Source organism: Cryptotermes secundus, unplaced genomic scaffold, assembly GCF_002891405.2.
Source record: "Cryptotermes secundus unplaced genomic scaffold, Csec_1.0 scaffold899, whole genome shotgun sequence".
Lineage (NCBI taxonomy): Eukaryota > Metazoa > Arthropoda > Insecta > Blattodea > Kalotermitidae > Cryptotermes > Cryptotermes secundus.
The window spans coordinates 561,948-578,788 of record NW_019731283.1 but is presented as its reverse complement, the minus strand read 5'-3'; the positions used below and the strand labels follow the sequence as shown (position 1 = coordinate 578,788).

The 16,841-nt window shown below is 44.5% G+C and overlaps 1 protein-coding gene across 1 annotated transcript in view; it reads left to right on the top strand.

Moving 5' to 3' along the window:
* LOC111866917 overlaps positions 1-10,521 on the top strand; it is a 192,934-nt gene extending 182,413 nt beyond the window's left edge. The window contains exons 3-4 of the mRNA XM_023856286.2: positions 3,609-3,737; positions 4,762-10,521. Of these exons, the coding sequence (XP_023712054.1) occupies positions 3,609-3,737; positions 4,762-8,327 (3,695 nt within the window). The 3' untranslated portion in view covers positions 8,328-10,521. The remainder of the gene's footprint in view (positions 1-3,608; positions 3,738-4,761) is intronic.
* Positions 10,522-16,841: the final 6,320 nt, after the last annotated feature.

The window sequence follows — 16,841 nt, the reverse complement described above, 5'->3', positions numbered from 1 at the left end:
GTGCCGTAAAGTTACGACACGGGACACACAGCTTAAAGTCTCTCCCGGAGGACTTGTTCCCTGAATTTTTCCGACCTTAAAAATTCGACGACATCCGCCGGGTATTTGAACCCGCGTATCACGAGTCATGAGGTGGGAACGTTACCTTTAGACTACGGAGGCCGCTAACATTAAGAGTAAGTTTATATTTTGAGCTGTGTTCAGTTTTGAGTATATAGTGTTTGGTATCATACTTTCAAACATCATCTAATGATCTACCATTTATCAGTTTCTCGAGAAAACCTAGGATCATCTTTACGATTTCATTATTTCAGGACTTCACAGCTCTATAATCCATGTTGCAGGACGCAATATCTGTGTCGTCATTAAATTAGAATTTAGAACCTGTCAGTATTCAGCGTGGCAACTCCACTTCAGAATGAAAAAGTTTACGAGCGTTTTATAATCACATTTCATCCATGAATTACATCACGATCACTTTAAATGTACATGATCTTATTTCATCGTGTTCATCTTTGAGTTTATAGGCGCCACAAATGCGGCTGTTGGATATCTGCTATCTAGGATCTTGAGCATTTGTCAGCAGTATTATCATCGTGTGCTAATAAACGGTCCCTACTGACACCATACAGAGATTTAGGAGCTGTATCATTGTCGCTAGATAGGATACGAATCGTGTCATTGAGACATGGTGTAATAGCTGTATATTGTCATCGCATCTTATCATTGTTGGGTCAGTATTTCGGAGGTGTATCATCGCTTGGGACCGGGCAGTGGGCGCAACCTTGGCCTGGTGCCTGCTGGTTGCCATGGGAACACAGTCTCTTATCGACCCGCGTACGGGAGCCTTTCGTTCTGAGGCGCGTTCCATGCAAATCGTTCCGTTTATTTCGTGGATTATCCCCATTTGTTCCAGAAGAATTAACACAATATCGACAGCTACAGGCTGATCAATAAACGTGACTCCGATGGGGGTAACGGCTCCTCCACAAAAATGGAGCCGATACCTTAGTATGAAATGTCTGATCGAATTTATTGCTAATGTTACTTTAGTCTGATGAGTTCTGCCTTCTGAGATATAAAGCCGTGCAGACTGCTGAAAGTAAACCGAAGTTTCGGAGGAAAATTTCGCCTCCATCTTTAGGGTCTAAGCTCTGCTTGCCACTAGGTTCGTGCTGATTGTTAGCTTGGCTTATTCTTCGATCCTGAGGTTGTAGGCGACATGTTTTTCCGAAACATCAATTGACTTTTAACAGACTACACGGCGTTATATTCCCGAAGACAGAACTCTTCATAATTACCGCTGTGACGGCCTCAGTGCCTATTTATTCAGGTCTGAATCTCTGTTATTAATCCTCAAATTAGAACCTCTGCGGTAACGGGCAATATAACTTGAAGGAGTAAAAAAAAGGTAAAGTTTTCCCTGTGCTTATCTAATTACGCACTACACCATGAAGACGTATAGGGGAATGGATCTATAGATCCACATTTTCTTGCCCTCAGCACTAGCTGAAGGTGAGTGGTCATCTTCAAGCCTCGGCCGCTTTACCCCCGGGGAAAGAGCCCCAGGTTCCCATTTGATAGGAGATTAGGTGAACCCCAGGGCCGGTCTGGACGACGAGGAGAAAATTCTTGACTCTACCGGGACTCGAACTCCGATCCCTTGGTCGTCCAGCCCGTAGCCAGTCGCTATACCGACTTTAATTTCCTGATACATACTTAAAGGAGTATTTGTTAGAATTTTCACGTTTTCTGAAATTTTCCACCTTCTAGTAGAATTAAACCACTTCTACAGATGTTACTTTTGTCTCGTCTGTTTACCGGACACTTTCTGAACACTAAACAATCGTAAAGAAGACAGACACAACAAGACCTAGAGTTTTACAAATAACAACGCTGATGAAAGACGAAGAAGTTAATAATAATAATAACTACTGTAGTGATTTAATTTGGAGCGAACGCCTCGAAGAACGCCAGTATTTCGGGTACGTGTACAACGTGCGAATAACTGCTTCGTTCCCTCCCTTTCCACGACACAACCCTCTAACGTAACAAGTGTGCTCCTGTTTCGCTACGGTTGCACGGAAACAGCAGGATCTTTCTGGGATAATTCATAGACGGGTCTGAGTTAGTGAAACAGGCGAAGAGATTCTCGCAGAACGTGAAACCTTGGCCGGGATTATCAAGCATCCACGCATCCACTTCTAGTCAGTGTTAAGTAGCACCACAGAGTCAACCGGTTGCGAGCATCGGCGCCTGAATGGACAAAACTTCTCATTTAAGACAACTCCGTAATCGTTTTTCTTCCATTATCGGAAACTCCTGTGTTCGATTCTGAGCCTTGAAACTATATTAAGGATATTTCTTCAGAAATCTTCATCGCAACTCAATTTACTAATAATCTACGTACCAGAATAATTGTTGTACCATTTTTATTGATTGTCAGAACAGAAGCCTGATCTTTTACGCTACCTAAAGCCAGCTCCATGCAGTTCATGCTCCCCTAACCAATTACCCACTCCCCAAACTTTTTTTTTCTTTCTGAGGACCAGAAGAAGATTCGCACACTCAGGAGTAGTAAGCTTCACATCCCTACTACTTTTGGGGTCCGGGAAATAGCTCTAATCTCGAAGTAGCTCATTACAGCCCCTGTTCCAATACGATCTTTAAAACTGCCTTCCCATGTGACCTAACCAATAGGTGTAAAATGGTTTAACTGCATAACACATAATCTCGTTTGACAAGTTTATAGTTTCTCAGCTTTTCAAGATATTCACTGCTTCCATCGACGTTTCATGGCCGTATTCACAAAAGCTAGGCATTTCACGCTGTCGTGAATCAGTGAAGTCCGGTCAAAGCTCTTGTTGAAAAATTCCAAGCGTACTTTTTTCTTTGGGGGCACGCGGTAGCGTAGTTGGTTGAGGCTACAAGCCGGAAGGTCGCGGGTTCAAGTCCCGATGTGGTCATTGGGTTTCTTTCAGTTCACCTAACCCTTGAAGCGGCACTATGGTCCTGGGGTCATCTTAGCCTCTAACTGAAATGAGTACCAGGAATTAATTAAATACTTTCCCTGAGGAGTAAAGCGCGGCCGGCGCGTAAGGCTGACAACCTTACCGCCATCTTTGAGCCGATTGTCTAGATAATGTGGGACCCTCAACGCCTCACAACCCTATGGGCCTTCATGGCCTGTTACAGGGATAGCTTTACTTTACTTTACTTTACTTTAATTTACATTACATTACTTTACTTTTATCTTTAGTTTTGCAACTAAAGTTGCTTAAAGTTTATGGATCTCTGGATTATATCATTTGCTCGAGTTATTCTCTAGGCTTCACCACTCCAAGGCCTGGATGTTCCCGGATGTACTCCCTCTTCTTCGCACATCATGAATCCAGTTATGATGCCCTGTTTTGGATATCGTGCGAAGTTTTTCATGTTGCAGGATATCCCGCCCCGTTGCTAAGCAATGAACTTGCGGGATCACACAAGTTAAATCCTCCTCCCACATCTAGTGGGCGTCATGAACATTGCAGATTTCGCGGAATAAATGACAGAATGAAAATTTGAATGAGGCGGATACTCAATGGAAAATTATTCTCATGTTTCAGGAAACGTAGACGCTAAAGGGGAAGCGCGAAGCGACGATGATACTGTGACGCCGGAACATGGGAAGACGCCCGCCGTGACTGAGATCTCGGTCCACACAGATTCGGAGCTTCAGCAGACAGCGCCTGCAGGTATGAGAACAGCCTCTGCCTCTTGCAATGTCGCGTGCACAGTGTGGCACAGTGCCTCCTGAGTGCGCCTCAAACAGGAAGCATTCCTGTGTAAAAAGTATTACGTTGGAGGTAGCATTGTTACATTTGGGCTCATCGCTCGGTATGACATGGGAGTTTTTGTGTAATCACTGTTGTATATATTAAAGAGTATAACTTAGTAAGAATCATCGGTGTATACTGTTTAAATTTTACATTTTGTGTCTCTCTAAAATAATTTTATAATATTTTACGTTCCTGCAAACAGGCCATGGTGGCCCATAGGGTTGTGAGGCGTTGAGGATCCCACACTATCTAGACAATCGGCTCACAGATGGCGGTAAAGTTGTCAGCCTTACGCGCCGGTCCCCCTTTACCCCCTAGGAAGATTCGTGGTACTCATTTATGTTAGAGGCTGAGTCCACCCTAGATTCATCGTGCGGCTGGAAGGATTAAGTCAATTGAAAAAAAAATCCGCCTCATCAGGACTAGAATCCGCGACCTTCTGGCCTGTAGCATAGTGCCTCGGCCAACTACGCTACCGCGTTCCCCCAGTGTTTTATAATATTAAATTTCCATAAATTCAGAAAACTTGTTCACTAGCTCAGAAACCACTAGCTTCACAAATAGGACTCTGCTGGATGGAGTAAGTGAGGAAGAAAGATGGTTAAAGTGGACCACGAGGAAAGGGGCTTAAACGTTGAAACAGAGCGTCAAATGGTAGCTTCTGTTCTCGAAGCCAAATGTCAAAATGCCTTCAGTAACTTCGGTGTCGGGTAGCACCATGACAGCGTAGTGTCTATCTCAGTTGGCTATTCCTGTCGCTGTACCAGCAGAAATAATTAACATCCGCTTTCATCTTGTACCCCTAGGGCGAGTAATACTGTATTCTGTCAGTGTCGCAGGTCCGATAAACTGGGGCGCGTGGGGGGGGGGTGTTGAGATCTCGTCATAAACACTAGTTAATGAACAGAAAAAAAAAGGAACATGTCTCACTGTGTTTCAGAGGCGGGGAGATTTCCGGCTCAGCAGCAGCGCTATATCGTGGAGACCATCACCATGACGACGGTTACGGAGCGGCGCATCGTGCGAGAGGCTGACCGGGAGCCAAGTAGGACACGATCACCTCCCCCTGATACGGACAGCAAGCTCAGCGGCATCCTGAAGGGCGGAAAGTTCTGGAAGACCGGCGAGTCTCCACAGACCTCGTTCAGTGAGGCTGATGACCAATCCGATGAGGTCGACAAGAGGTATGTGCGTTTCTACGAGAATCACGACGGCAACCGAACAAACGATCAACCCGAGCAATCGAGTCAGGAAGCAGATACCAAAGAGGAAGAGCGCGAGGCCCGGCAGGCAGCAGAGGAGACGCCAACGAACGCCAGCCAGGATCACATGTCCGAAGATGCGCGGGTGGAGGATGCATCATCGCCAGATTGCACAGAGCTCACTCTCACGTTCAAGCTCGGTCAGCACCACGTGCTAGTAGACAGCTTACAGCGACCTAACTCAGCAGTGAGACAACTGTTCCCAGTGTCATCAAACGTCCTAGTACAACATCGACCAACATCTGAGGAACAGCCCGCCTCTCAAGACGTGACAGATGGAGAGGATGGTGACAAACGAAATGAAGCAGGGCCACGTGGCGGTCAGCACCAGTTCCTCGTTACAGCAGACTCCCTGAGGATGTTTGAGGAAGCTAAGAAAGCGAAGCTGGCTCAGTTTTACGGTACTTGCGGGGGACCTCACGACCAACATGGCAGCAAACAGTCTCTCCTCGTAACGAGTGATACGGACGAAGACGGTTCGAGGTCGCAGATACGACGAACTATTGAGAGAAACACTTTACGGCGGAGCCTGCTGAGATATGAACCTGGCAACAGAAACCGTTTGCGGGGCGGCGCGTCGAAGCCTAGAGCACAGCAGAACGAAGAGGAGTCTCTCGAGGAGCGAATACGAAGGCTGACCTGCGATCTAGATGAGGAGGAAACTGAGCAGAACGAGGAAGCGAGTACGATGGTGGAAGAGATGGACGCAGAGGACAGGCAGGAGTGCGAAGATTTCACGGAAATGCCACCCAGGACGAGTCCTCAAGGGGAGGAGACACGTAAACAGATATCCACAGATTCGAACGCGAAAGTGACACAAGAAAATGTCTACCCAAGAAGCACTGCTGACAAGGCGACGTCCCCATCTTCTGCTTCCGTGACATCTTCATCATCCACAGGTTCCTCTACATACAAGAAGCTGACGGATCTCTTCGCGCGCAGGAACAACACCACCACGGATATGAGTAATCCTGTAGACTGGAGTGGACACTCAGATCACCAACATCACCACCACCATCATCACCACCATCAAGGGATACCTCTCGACCTTGGAAATGGTCTCCCAGCCCCGGCCACGAGTCCGGGCGACCAGCATAAACAAGGTCATTTTGTAGGTCCGAAGTGTGCGGTGTCTCGTACCAGCGTGACGTCGGAAGCAAGGAAACAGTTTCTGTCAACTCTAGCGCCATTAGCAGCGTGCGTCACATCTGGAGCCACACATGAGGAGCAAGAAGACGGTGAAGGTGAGAACGGTGGCGGAGACTACTACCATCAGCAGGTAGTCGTGACGTCACCACTGTCCGTTGCTGCGCCAGTGGAGAGGATGTCCATTGCAAGCAATAGTACAATGGCCGGAGAGGAGGAATACAGCCTCGACGATATAGATGAGGCCCTTGCTAAAGAGGATCAGAAGGGTGGGGCTCCACAGCCAGACGTTGTGGCTGGAACTCCAGGTGGGGGCGTGGCAGAAAGTGCCGCCCCATCAGTATCGTCTCCTGCACCTGTGGATGAGCTGGCACTATTCGTTGAGCAGGACGCGGGTCGCATCGAACGTATTAAGAAGCGCTACAGCGACACCAACAGTAACGATGACGACGAGCACGACGACTACGGCTTCAACCGACGTCCTTCGGTTCGAGGGATCAAGCCCCGATTTGGGTCTACTACAGAAATCTTACAGCAGATGCAGTCCCAGCTCCAGCCTCCTCCACTTCTGGCGTGTCCAGCTCGCAGTCATGTAACATGGCCTTATCAGGAGAATCCCGAGCAGTCGAATTCGCCCACGGGAGAAAACTGTCCAGTACCTCGGCGTCGGGTACCCTTGGGACGTGGAACGGTGATGCCGCCAGTCCAGGAGGAACTGGGGTCAATCTACGGGAACTATAGTCCCACTAGAATACTGCAGGCTGTGTCGCCCACAGACAGGAAGGACCGGCGGTATATGCACCACGTTATGTACCCATACCAGCAGCAACTAAGTCCCTCCACGCCTCCTCAACAAATCATGAGAATAGGTGGCGGGTGTGCAGACTACCACCAACTGGGAACGAGGACGCCCCCCATTCAGCATCTTCAATATCCCACAGCGTCGAACTCCCCACCCCCATCAGGGATCCCCAGGAACTACCCTGCCCCTAACGATGCCATGACGTCAGTGATCCCAACCGATGGGTCCACCCCTCCGCCAGTGCAGTACCATCACTTCCCAGGGGGGTTCCAGAGCCTCGATCGCAATTCCTCCAACCTTGTGACTTACGGGCGTCGCATGACACCCCCCTCCGGTGTCGTACAAATGAGGATATCGCCAGTCACCTCTACCACGTCTCCGGTTGGGCTACACCACCATCAGCCCCCACCGGCCCACGCTGGCGGCGGCGTTGTCAAGTTATCCACGTTCAACGATCCAAGTCTCACGGCAATTATAGAACCTCATTATAGCGTCATGCCTCAGCCGCAAGCCTCGTCTTCCTCGCGATCAAGTCCTATAACGACAACCTCAGTGATCAGAGTGGGACATGGACAGCAGCAGACCATCAGGGTGCCATACCCGAGCGGCACCCCAGTGCAAGTGCATTTGCTGACGCGCAGTGGCAATGAGAGTCCCCAGAGGGGCTCACCGCTGCTTGCCACAAGGCCGCAATATGTGGTCGCGCGCGGAACGCAGACACCGGCCCTGCCAGGGGCCATCGGTTCGTTGTACCAAGTGCCTCCCAATGCGAGGTACTACACGAATGGTGCCTACATGCGGCAGTACCTCCCAGACTCGGTTGCTCAGCTTTCCACTTCTCCTCAACAGGGCCGCGGTCCCTTGCAGTATATTCCAGACCCCAACAGCGTTCCACAAGCGTTGTCTCCTGGTTCGATGCCCGGTCCCAGGCCTTACATGGTTGACGGCCCAAAGCCACCACAGTCATCCTCTGGCGGACGGGTGTTCCCCGAAATTAATCAGCCCAACTTCAGTGCCGGAAAGGTAGCAACGTCTCCCGTACCAGCTCCCACATCTTCCGTGCCAGTCCCCTTCAACGCGGGTTCCCCGACGAGGACAGCAGCTACTAGTGGAGAGAGGGGAGTTCCAGAAGGTGCTGCAAGCTGTTCCCCTAGCTTCCCACAGGATGCAATATACCAGCAGGTACAGTCACCAGCCACGAGTGCTCCAAACAACAACAACAACAACAACAGTAGCAACATCATTCCTGAGAGCAGTGCTGCCACCACCTCGGTGTACTACGCTATGAACGTCTGACAGGAGCAGAACAGCGAGTACAGCCACGCCTGCTTCTACTGGAGCGCCTGCAGCACTGCAGAGAATTAACATCCTGCTAACGATAACTGAAGTCAATGAACGACAATTTGCCACAGCGGGGCGACGACTCACAAGGATGGCCTAAAGAGGTTCTATGTGGAGCCGTGGCTGGGCAGTGTTCAGAAGACTACATTCTGGCTCAGGTTCAATCCCAGTACATCGAAACAAACTACACATGGACAGGAAATGGACAGAACATGTAGGAGCAATAGACGCCGATAACACAGGAAGAGAGATGTCCTATCCTATGCCTGTTTCAATATACACATGAAGTATTTTACCCGTTTACAAACCAAGTTTTTTTTTATATAAAATATATCTCCACTCGTCTGTTTAATCCCGATTGAATATCCAAAGCAGTGTCAATATCCAGAAGAATAAGAAAGTTTTCAAACCGTATCTCACTGATAATAAAGCAACGCAACGGAGAAGTTCATGGAGGTAGGCCTAGACCCACTGGGGCTGTAGTGCCAAGGAAAGAAAACATGGACAAGGAAGCTTAAGCTGTGAAACTGCGCATTTCTTGTGCTGGTGTGACAATTCGTGACATTCTCTGTGTATCTTTTTTAAACAGAATGGACTAAGATGGTTACAATAGTTCACGTTGCATGGAGAAGTTGAAGCGGGAAGACTACTCAATGTTTTATAAACCAGTACGTTACATTCCATGTTGTAATTAAGTTCAACTCGTCCACAAATTGTTCCGTTGAAGATAGTTTATTTTATAAGTAATAACCCAGTGTAAAAAGTCGGAGATCTTCCTCAAATTAATATCTATTCGGTTCACATTGGTGTTGCAGACGTGGTGAAAAAAAAAATCTTCAGAAATCAAACTCATTCAGACTACAGATTTTCAAACGCTATTCTATTATAAAACTTATATCACGGGACACTTTCATTACACAAAATGTCAAAGAAGTACCTGCTATTTATTAGCAATGACCATCACAACTGTAATTACCGCAGCACGGGTACCAATATTTCCGTCACAAATTTGAAAAATTTGGATTCTTCCTCTTTCTAACATACGTGAAAACAATCAATGTACACGAAGAGATTATTGGATCGAAGATGAGCACACATCCTTGCATATAGTTTTCGATCTCATTATTAGTTTCCAACAAGATGCCAAAGATAGCGAAAGTACTGATGTGGTCTTTCTCATATTTGGAAAGATGACAATTATAAAGTAGTCTTAGCTACATATAAGAGTAGATGAATGGACTTTCAAACTGTTCTTGTCTGTAAGCATTCAACTTCATGTCTTTCAAAAGCCATCCCCACCCCCCAAAACCCCCCTCCCTCAAAATATGAAATTGTGTATATAAATTACAATGTCGTATCATATATTGCAGTAACATATATATAAAACATAAAAAATTATTTACGTAAATATATTTAAACAAAGAATGAGATTAAACATTTTTTCTATGGAAAGTTTCCAGTAAAGGACCATTTCAAAGACAATGGTCTCTCCGAACGCGATAATAAACGCAAGGGTAAAACCAAAACCGAGAATTCTCGTGTGCATTTAATAACGTAATAATTTAACTAGTTCTAGGTTTTAAACAAATTCAGTACATACAGTGCCCGGCAAAAGTTGGTTAAGCACTGCCAGATGTATATCTATTTAGGATTTCCACATGAGATGGATTCAACATTATCCGGTCAGTGTCACCAGCTTTTGTACACACCTGTATTGATACTGAGAGAATACCAAATAAGCAGGTTATTATTAATACAACAGATATTATTAGTATTATATATTATAATAATGATAAAGAAAATGTGCTTTCAATTTTTCATATATGAATATTGTGTCTGGGTGTGTACATATAATCTGTGTTACTGTTGGTAATGTTACCGATATTGTTATGTCCTTATAAATGTTAAGATTGATACTTGTTCACAGAGGTTCTCACTAAGAAAAGCAACCCATAGAAAACCAAATTATTCTATATCGATTAACTAAACCGGTCGCAGCGGCTCCAATATTTACTATAATACTGAAGAAAATTACGGACGGTTTTAAAAAATACTTACAAAGCTATTCTCATCTCAGCACATCCACTGAGCTGGTGGAAAAATGTAGTCTGCAGATGTCAAATTATTGTAATAGAACCCATTTCTATTAGAATCCATGATACAGTAGACACTGCAGTTTTGCTTTCCGTATATTAACGGGTCATTCATTCATCTCTAATCTGTCAAGACGACAGGTCCACAGTCTCTTCCAAAACAGTTCTTCCACTTGATGCGATTTAGAGCCTTCTCCTTCAAATGAAAATATCCTCTTCTGTCCCCAAGGTCATCCAGCATCTTCTTACGTCTTCCTCGTCGTCTTCTGGTCACTTCTATCCGCCCCTCTATCTTTCCTTCAATAACTTCTTTTAAAAGGCAGTTACCGCGTAAGATATGACCAATCCAATTAGCCTTCCGTTTTCTTATTTCGTGTAGGATATTCCTCTGCTCACTGACTCTAAATAACACTTCTTCATTTCCCACATAATCGGTCCAACTGATCTTCTCCATCCTTCTCCAACACCACATTTCGAAGCTTTCCAGATGTTTCTGATCTATACTAATGGGTAACATTTTAAATGTTAACGGCATGTACTGCACACCCAATTCCTTCTGACACTCTGATATTAACAAAGTGATGAGCCCTAGAGAGTTCAGTAGGCCTACATTTCAGTCCTGCATTGAAATTTACTATTCGCGAGTAAGACATTTCGTACTAGCCAGGTATGTTCATGTCTCGCTTTACATGCAGCCACATCCACACCACATCATGCGGCGTAAGATCTTGGTACTATATGCACCAGTCAAGAACCGTTCTATTTCGGTTCTGGGGTGACATGATTTTCGGATTCACGCTTTAAAGGGGACATTTCTTAAGGTGTTTTCTGCTTGAAAGTGATTTAAACGAAAACGCTGTCTTCTCTTCCCGTCCTCTTCTTCTCCTTCCATCTTCTCTTCTGCCCTTCTTTCTAATATTCTTTGCCCTTCATCTTTCTTTTTCCTCTTCGTCTTCTTTCTTGCATTATTCTCCTAATCCTCAATCTTCTTATTCAATGTTTTGACACGACGAGTTGCGTGTTCACAGTGTAGAAGGGATGGGCTTTATCGTTATACGGCGCTGCCATGTCGCGGTGTCACCATAAGCGAGTCCAAAGTTTCCAGCTCAGTAGCCGAGAAACTGCCAAATTCGCAGCGCCATCAACTGAAGAACGTGAAGCACAGTGTTGACAGTACATTCCGTTTGTGATCTGAAATGAATCCTTGATGGGGGTGATTAGGACTACTGATATTGGTGCGGCATTCCATTAAAGACTAAATATAACGTTAAATATTGGCTTAAAACATAAATATTTCAAGGAACGCCTTGAAATAAATGGCAACTAGAAACTCTGGGTGATAAATTTGAATAAAAATTAAACATTGTATTATTATTATTATTATTCAACATCTAAACTGCTCATATATCCCCCAAATATGTCACTTTATTTCAAGAAATGAAAAGAAGACTAGCCCTTATCGAGCACACTCTGGCATGTCTCAAGCTCTCGGATTTAAGAAGAACCTCTGGAGCAAGTATCAGTGGCGTATCACTCTCATTGTGTCACATAGATAACGGTGCCAAAACAAACTCTAACCAAAGTTATTAGAGTAGACGTCATAATTAGTTCATGTTTCATTTGTTCTGGGAATGGTTACGTGGTGACGTAAGTTGTCGATATGGGGTCGCGAGAAGCAATACGAGCATTCTAAACAACTGACTAAAAGGAAATCACTTATTAAAAACGTAACAGAACTCTCATACTTGGGACTGGTAGCAACGAATCATATATGCAGCAATGCCTCCAGAACCATAACACTGTATCTCCTACATTTCAGCTTCACACTGATGGGATCACAATGCTTTCTCATCTGTCTGTGGTGAGTCATGTCAAGACTTTGAAGAAAGCAGTCTTCTTGGATTTGGCACCGTGTGACGTTTCGGAGGAACGTATCGCCTCCATCTTCAGGGTAGAAGAAAATATATAAGAAATCCGCAAGCGAAGAGCAGACTGCTTTTACCGGTTCTCACGGTCTCTTCGCTTGCAGATTTCTTACATTTTTTCTTCTACCCTGAAGATGGAGGCGATACGTTCCTCCGAAACGTCGGTTAACACCACATATACACGGTGCCAAATCCCAGAAGACTGCTTTCTTCATAGTCACCGCCGTGAAAGCCTCAAATCTTACATGTCAAGACTTGACTCAAACTGACTGCCCTGAACCTACAAGCACTAGGCTGGAGCCACACGAGCGCAAAAAATTCGTCCGTTGTAATGAACGTCATGACGTCCGTTGTAGAAATAAACAAGAGAGGCGAATGTTATGCTTTCTTCTGCCTCCATTGCAGACAGAAAACTACGCACCGCATTCTGCGACTGTGTGGTGTCCTCAGCAACGTCCGTCATAAAGTACGTTCGTTGCAACGGACGTACTTCGTGCGCTCGTGTGGCCCCAGCCTAATTCGTGTCTTTTGTATCCAATGATAAGCAATTATTTCTCTCGTAAGTAAAGCCGAGTTTTGAAGTAAAAAATTGTAGGTTATTTGGTCACAAAAAATCTGAACTTTCTAAGCAAAACGCTTCTGAGCCCTTTTGACTGCATAAATGCTTTATCTCCTGTAAAAACTTGAATACAACACCTGATAGAATTTTCAAAATTCCTTATTTTAAGGAAGACAAATGCGTTTCTCATACCATTCCGTCTGGTACTTGCACCATGATTGTTTCGCCAAATTTTTATCCCTTAAAAATCGTTATATGCTGTGAGTTATATTCCTCTCTTATGGCACTTCTCTGAACAAATCGAAATTAAAAAATAAGTTACCAGCGCGATAAACAGAATAATTTTTTCATGGATTACTAGAATTACCAGCATGGTTATTCTTTTGATTACCGGTACAGGGAATTCACAAAATGTTTTAAAATATTTTGCAAACTGCCATATTTGAAAGCCTGTCTCTGTGTGCATATTTACAGGACTAGTTCATGTATTTACTTGGCTCTAGGGAATTTCTCTCAGACTGCAGCAACAATGTATATTTTAGACATTAAATGAGAGCTGAATTCTTTCGGTTGTGAACGATGTCTGAAAGACGCTGACAGCTTCTTTAAATAATTAATATAAAATATGTCTGTCTTATGGTAACTTTATATATATTTAGCTTGTATTCGAACATGGAATTTCCTAAGACTTGACAATGAATCAGACACAACCTCCTGAACATATTAAAACATCCATCACAGGTATTTAAAAATATGGCCAACTGGCGCCACTTACCGTACCGTGGACACGTTCCCAGCTTCGATGTCGGAGTTCTGTTCCTGGGGAATAAAACGGATCTACATAAAGCGGACATTTTTGACGATAGTCATCAGGTCAAAAAATGAAGAAAGCTGTCTTCTGGGATGTGGCGTCGTGTAGATCTAGTACGAACTGACGTTTCGGAGGAATGTATCGCCGCCATATTCAGGGTTACTCCGAAACGTCGGTTCACACAAGATCTACACGGCGCCACATCCCAGAATACGGCATTCTTCATAGTCATCGCCGTGAAAACCTCAGATCTTACATAGGTAAAAAATGTTCTTGACTACGTACACCGGAACAGCTGCCATGCATACCAAACTAATTCTCTTTTCTTTTTTAATTCGCTTAGTGGGGGGGGGGTGGAGTCCAACTGGGTCCACTCGGCACGGCGGCCACTGATTGGCCTATTGTAGCCTGCCCCGGGTCCTTATGACGATGGAGAATTTGGTGGAACGAAGATTGGCAGGGGAAACCGAAGTACTCGGAGAAAACCCGCCCCAGTGCCACTTTGTCCACCACAAATCCCACTTGACCAGACTCGGGATCGAATCCGGGCCGCCGCGGTGGGAAGCCAGCGACTAACCGCTTGAGCTATGGCGCGGCCTTATCGACTGGATTTGGTAGCAACATTCCCGTGGACGGTTGGCTTACGTCACCTGCCAACAAAAAGGGCAGACTCTCCACCGAGATACAAACTTCGACTGCATGAAATCTACTGGGAGCCACAGCAATATTCACAGTCGGCGGCCACAGACTTGTCCAAACTTCACCAGAGAGCTGCAGGAGCCTTCCAATTCAGTCTTTAGAAAGCAGGAATTTCCAATCGCATTTAATTAAAATTTAAGGACAGATTTAAATCTATTATTTCAAAGCTATCAAGTTTATAGAAAGCTGACAATACGAATATATCCGGAAGATACGTACGAGTATAATGGAACGGGTTATCTAATGCAGACAGGATTTGTTTTCCGGCAGAACGCTACAGACCGAAACCTTTTCAAAACAAGTAAATTAATGTACGATTTGAGGTTTTCACAACGGTAGTTATGAACAGTTTTATCTTCTGTGATATAGCGCTGTTTAATCCACTGTAAATCAACAAACGTTGTGGAGGAACATTTTGCTTCCATCTTCAGTGTCGAAGAATAAGCCAAGCAAGAAGCCAGCTTCATGCTGGTTCCTTGCCTGGCTTATTCTTCGACCCTGAAGATATTCCTCGGATAAGTCAGTTGAAGTTCAACGGACTACATGTTATATCCCAGGAGATAGAACTCTTCGAATTTTATTTTTATTAATTTCTGCATATTATGCTGTTCACAGTTCGGCATTGATCTTACGGCATATAATTAGGCTCTTTCACACCGACAGTTATTTGTACTGGAGGAAGGGTCTGAGTAGTGTCAGGAAAGCAAAGAGAGGTACTGCTCCAAATTATGGCACGAGTCATATGAAACATAAGCATAATCCAGGTACTCTATAGGAACCAGATGCAAGTACCTAGTACGTGTTTCCTTATTCAATGTTCGTAGGCTCATGTGTTTTATAACGTAACTTCTAGCTTTTCAAGTACTCCGTAAAGTTCGTGCTTTTGTATGACCTAGAAAGTATATGATTCGTTGTTCTATCACATGCTCGTTATGTATAAACATACAGAGTGTCCGGATGAAAGATATCCAAAATAAAATCATTATATCTCAGAAAGCTATTATTATACACTTTAATGGGTTACACCATTACAAAGGGAAACTATCAAAGTTTTTTCTGCGTATATAACTTTCTCAATAAATTTAAATGTGGGCCACCTTGGTGGCACGACAAATATCCAGGCTTGAAGCATGTTTGGTGTTACCGTAGCCACAGCGTCCCTTATGCAGGCTTTCAGGTGTTGAAGGTCGTTGATCTTAACCTGGTAGACAATGTTCTTCATATAACCCCACAAGAAAAATTCAGTGGGGTTAAATCTGGTGACTTAGGAGGCCAAGCGATTGGTCCACCTATGCCAATTCATATCCCAGTCATCTCTCTCTGCAGGTGATTCCTAACAAGGTGGCAAAAATGTGGCGGAATATGCTCGTAAGCAGGGCATGAATAAAAACTTGCAGAGTTTTCCTTTTCGATGACATAAACCGGACACGTGTATGATAATTAGTTTCCGAGATATACATTTTTTATTTTCGATACCTTTCATCCAGACACCCGATATTATTGGTCTTAAATGACTGGTTAATATGTCTCAGAAATGAAACTGGGGGTTTAAATTCAGAAGAGTCATATGATTGGTCTAACTTGACACGTAACAAGTGTTTACGTCGCTAACATGTGTGGTCTGTACTATGTTGAACACAATTCATGTGATTGGTCGCTGTGGGTCATAAATTAATTGTAGCTTATTCGGAAGAGTCACATGATTGGTCGTCAACTTAAGTCTAATTTCTAATTCTAAACACACATGCGACCACACATAACAATATTGCCTGTTATGGATTTGTTATTATATGAACAGATTTCATATGATTGGTCTTTGTATGCATCTATATGATTGGTTCCTGTTTTACTAGAGAGTATGTCATTGGCTGCCATGTCTAAATGATTGGTACTATATATATAGAGTTATCTGACATATCACCGCATTATGTCAGTCACTTGTCTTTCGTGCGGTACGGTTGCTATGGCAACAAGCCACGACCCGCATGATTGCTCCAGCTTCATCTTCAATGTTTTAACGTAATTTCATGGTTGCAGTGGCGGTTCTATTTCAGTTTATTTGCCGCTGGACAAATAACGTAGGTTTCTAACTTGTTATGACTTCCAGACCCCATGAGATTCGCAACCTAAACAGTGGACCGCATCCCATTTCAAGCAGACGCTAGAAAACATGGCATTCAGTAACAGGTTCGAGTTCACTGGTTGTAGGGAGTGTGCATCAGAACCACGTTAGGTCTTCTTTCGTACGAAACAGAAAGGCCGAGTTTTCGCAGGTGCAGTCCGAAGATGTATACCAAAATCTTCTGTTTTTTGTATTCCTTCTCTCAATTTGACAGCAAAGACACTTTGACGAAGGGTAGTTTCCTCTTAACCCTTAAAGAC